The sequence below is a fragment of the Amphiprion ocellaris genome, chromosome 14, assembly GCF_022539595.1.
Source record: "Amphiprion ocellaris isolate individual 3 ecotype Okinawa chromosome 14, ASM2253959v1, whole genome shotgun sequence".
In the NCBI taxonomy this organism is placed as follows: Eukaryota; Metazoa; Chordata; class Actinopteri; family Pomacentridae; genus Amphiprion; species Amphiprion ocellaris.
Genome location: NC_072779.1, coordinates 464,918 through 468,302, shown reverse-complemented (window position 1 = coordinate 468,302; position 3,385 = coordinate 464,918). Strand labels below are relative to the sequence as shown.

The following is a 3,385-nucleotide window of genomic DNA, read 5'->3' as shown; positions in this document are numbered from 1 at the left end:
GCAGCATTTTGATGATTAAAATCTGAGTCTTTACTTATTCCTGTACATTTGCACGTATTCTATCTTTATTTTTTATCCTTTTTCACACCTGTTTTGTGTGAAGCTGTACATTTCTCAGTTGAGTAATCAATAAATTTGATCTCATGTCATCAGTAAAGCTCATTAATAAACATAAAATCATGTGTTTGGGTTTTAGGGTTTATTCCACACATTATTTCAACCTCTGTTTTTTAGCAGTGCAACCTCAACGCGTCTTTTCCATCTACAGGGGCGTGGCTACACCGCTGTTCTTCTCTCTGATTGGTGGAGACGTGCAGCGGGAAGGCGTCAGGATCCACCAATCAGGAGGAGCCTCCGGGGCAGCGCTCCAATATAGGAGCAGCAGGAGGAGAAGATCTTTATTATAGAACATCTGAACACGCCGAGCAGGAGGCAGAAGATCCGCAGCAGGAGTCCCGTTAGGAGTTACCTCTGATGGTGTCTGAGGTTATTTCTTCCTAACTGAGGTCTGACTGCACCTGCCTCCAGGAAAGACTTTTTTTTCATCCCCAAACTGTCACCGTCTCGGCAGGGTTTTTGTTTGGTTCTTTCTTCTCAGAAAACCACCAAAACGGAGCCGAACGAGGACGACGGACAGCGACCCTCCCTCACCTCCGCAATCATGATGTCGATGAACAGCAAGCAGCCTTTCAGCATGCACCCCATCCTCCACGAACCCAAGTACACCCCGCTGCACTCCAGCTCCGAGGCCATCCGCAGAGCCTGTCTGCCCACGCCGTCGGTGAGTCCACAGCCCACTGCAGAGCCACTCCACGGCCCACTCCACGGCTCCTGTCAGCCACCAGCAGCTGCTCCAAAAGTGGAAACATGTAAAATGTCTCGGAAAGATTAGTGAATGTGAAAGTTTGTGAAGTGTTAGATGTTTGGGTTGAACCAGTGCGTAAAGACGCGCACGGGGCTCTGAATTCCACACAGAAAAATAACAGTTTCCTAAACTTCTTTTAAAATCACAGCATGATATTTTAGCTACAAAAGTAAGAAATCAGATTTTTTTTTTTATCTGCAGTGAAAATAGAATTACGTTAAAGTGCTGCATTTAAACACAGGAGTGAATGAAATACAGAATAAACCGTTCAGAAACCGAACCGGGCGGTAGTTGGAGCACCAATTCGCTGCACAAAGACGCACAAGTGCGCCTCTGAGAAGCCAAACATCCCGCATTCAGACAAGTGTGAGTGATTCAGCTGAAAGTGAACCGAGATAAAAGATGAAGGAGCGAAGAGGCAGAAAAAACAGGCAGCAGGACTCTCCCAGCGCGTGTTCGCTCATATTGTCCCATTCATATTCAAACTCACACCCGTCTCAGTTCATTGTCCGCAGAAATTATTCAGGAGATCGTAAATATTAATTTTAAATGAATATCCTTCCACGCTGACACACTTTGGAGGCGGATCCAGTAAATGTCCAGGCAGGTTTGGGTCGTTTTGTTGGACAACTGGAAGATTTTAAGTTCAACTTTATTTCAGTTTTGCGCGTAAAATTTCTAAATGTGTAAAATCCACCTGCGCTTGAAACCACGTTCACGAACATTTCCAGCTTTATTTCTCTGCTTCATATTCCAGGTGAAATGATTTAGCTGAAATCTCAAAGTCCATGTGAGGAAACCGTACAAATAATAAAATAAAGAGCAGAGTTTTCCCCAGAAATTAGTTTCCCCATTTTTAAAGATTTATTTAGGATTAAATAAAATAAACAAAAACTAAAATTAACTGTTTTCTGCTATTATTCACATTTTTTCATTATTATAATAGTATTTGCATGAATTTCCTTGACGGTGATTCGTGCATAAAAGACCAACTACGCTACATGAAGGCGAACTACAGCAATTAAACTGATTGTTCGGTTTGTTTATGAGGTTTCTGCCTCTAACCGGCCTCCCTCTGCTCCGCCCGCAGCTCCAGGGCAACATCTTCGCCGGCTTCGATGAGACGCTGCTGCAGAGAGCCGAGGCTCTGGCCGCCGTGGACATCGTGGCCCAGAAGAGTCACCCGTTCAAGCCGGACGCCACCTACCACACCATGACCACGATGACCAGCATGACCTGCACCCCCACCTCCTCCTCGGCGCACCTGCACCACCCGTCCGTGCTCACCTCCCACCACCACCACCCGGCGCACCACCAGCCGGCGCAGGGCCTGGAGGGCGACCTGCTGGACCACCTCACGCCGGGGATCTCCCTGGGAGGCATGACCGGCTCGGACGTCTGCTCCACGGCCTCGCACACCGCCCACGCCGCCCACATGTCGGCCATCAACCACATGCAGCACCACCACCACCCGCAGTCCATGAACATGCACCCGCACGGCCTGGGCTCCCACAGCACCCTGGGGGCCGCCGGCGGGGACGCGGAGCCGGATCCCAGGGAGCTGGAGTCGTTCGCAGAGAGGTTCAAACAGAGGCGGATCAAACTCGGGGTGACCCAGGCGGACGTGGGGGCGGCCCTGGCCAACCTCAAGATCCCCGGGGTGGGCTGTCTGAGTCAGAGCACCATCTGCAGGTTCGAGTCCCTGACGCTGTCGCACAACAACATGGTGGCGCTGAAGCCCATCCTGGAGGCCTGGCTGGAGGAGGCGGAGCGCGCTCAGCGGGAGAAGATGTCCAAGCCGGAGATTTTCAACGGCGGCGACAAAAAGAGGAAACGCACGTCTATCGCTGCCCCGGAGAAGCGCTCTCTGGAGGCCTATTTCGCCGTGCAGCCGAGGCCCTCGTCGGAGAAGATCGCCGCGATCGCCGAGAAGCTGGACCTGAAAAAGAACGTGGTCCGGGTTTGGTTCTGCAATCAGAGGCAAAAGCAGAAACGAATGAAGTTTTCTGCGACGCATTAAGAGAGCAGCGGACGTTTTCAAAAAGACAAATCAGAGACGAGCTGCTGCTGCACACTGTCAGAAAAACTAAAAAAAAACAAGGTACACCGCTGTGCCTTCGGCTCCAGGGGCCACGCAGGGCTCCAGAGATGCGCACTTAGAAAAAAAAATGAACCAACAAATCCGAAATTCTGCCGTCAAATCTCACATTAGGACACGATTACTGCCTTCGTTCTCCAGATCAAATTCTCATTAGGTGGTTTTTTTTTGTTTGTTTGTTTGTTTTTTTGCTTTCAAGAATTCCTGAAAATGTAATTTATTGAAGAAAATCTCATTTTCTGACTGGAGTGTTTCAGATCCCGTCCAGTGCAGCAGCTTTTCACGGGCGCGTTTTTACGCACGAACTCCAGCTGTGGAACAGAAAGAATCCAACAGGGAGCATCATTCTGCTCTTCTCAAAGCAAATGCAAACAATCCGTGGAGTTTTTTTTTAACCTCACTGGTACCTGGTTCTTATTTTT

At 49.2% G+C, this 3,385-nt stretch overlaps 1 protein-coding gene across 1 annotated transcript; it reads left to right on the top strand.

Moving 5' to 3' along the window:
* The first annotated feature begins 416 nt into the window (after window positions 1-416).
* pou4f4 (POU class 4 homeobox 4) lies at window positions 417-3,031 on the top strand. The gene is made up of 2 exons (XM_023296264.3): window positions 417-781; window positions 1,956-3,031. Exons 1-2 carry the CDS (start codon window positions 662-664, stop codon window positions 2,883-2,885), a joined length of 1,050 nt encoding a protein of 349 aa, XP_023152032.1. The 5' UTR covers window positions 417-661; the 3' UTR covers window positions 2,886-3,031.
* Window positions 3,032-3,385: the final 354 nt, after the last annotated feature.

Coding starts and splice junctions, on each gene's coding strand:
- pou4f4 (XM_023296264.3), top strand. CDS start 662: ATGATGTCGATGAACAGCAAGCAGCCTTTCAGCATGCACCCCATCCTC. Junction 782..1,955: donor CCTGTCTGCCCACGCCGTCG/GTGAGTCCACAG, acceptor CTCCGCCCGCAG/CTCCAGGGCAACATCTTCGC.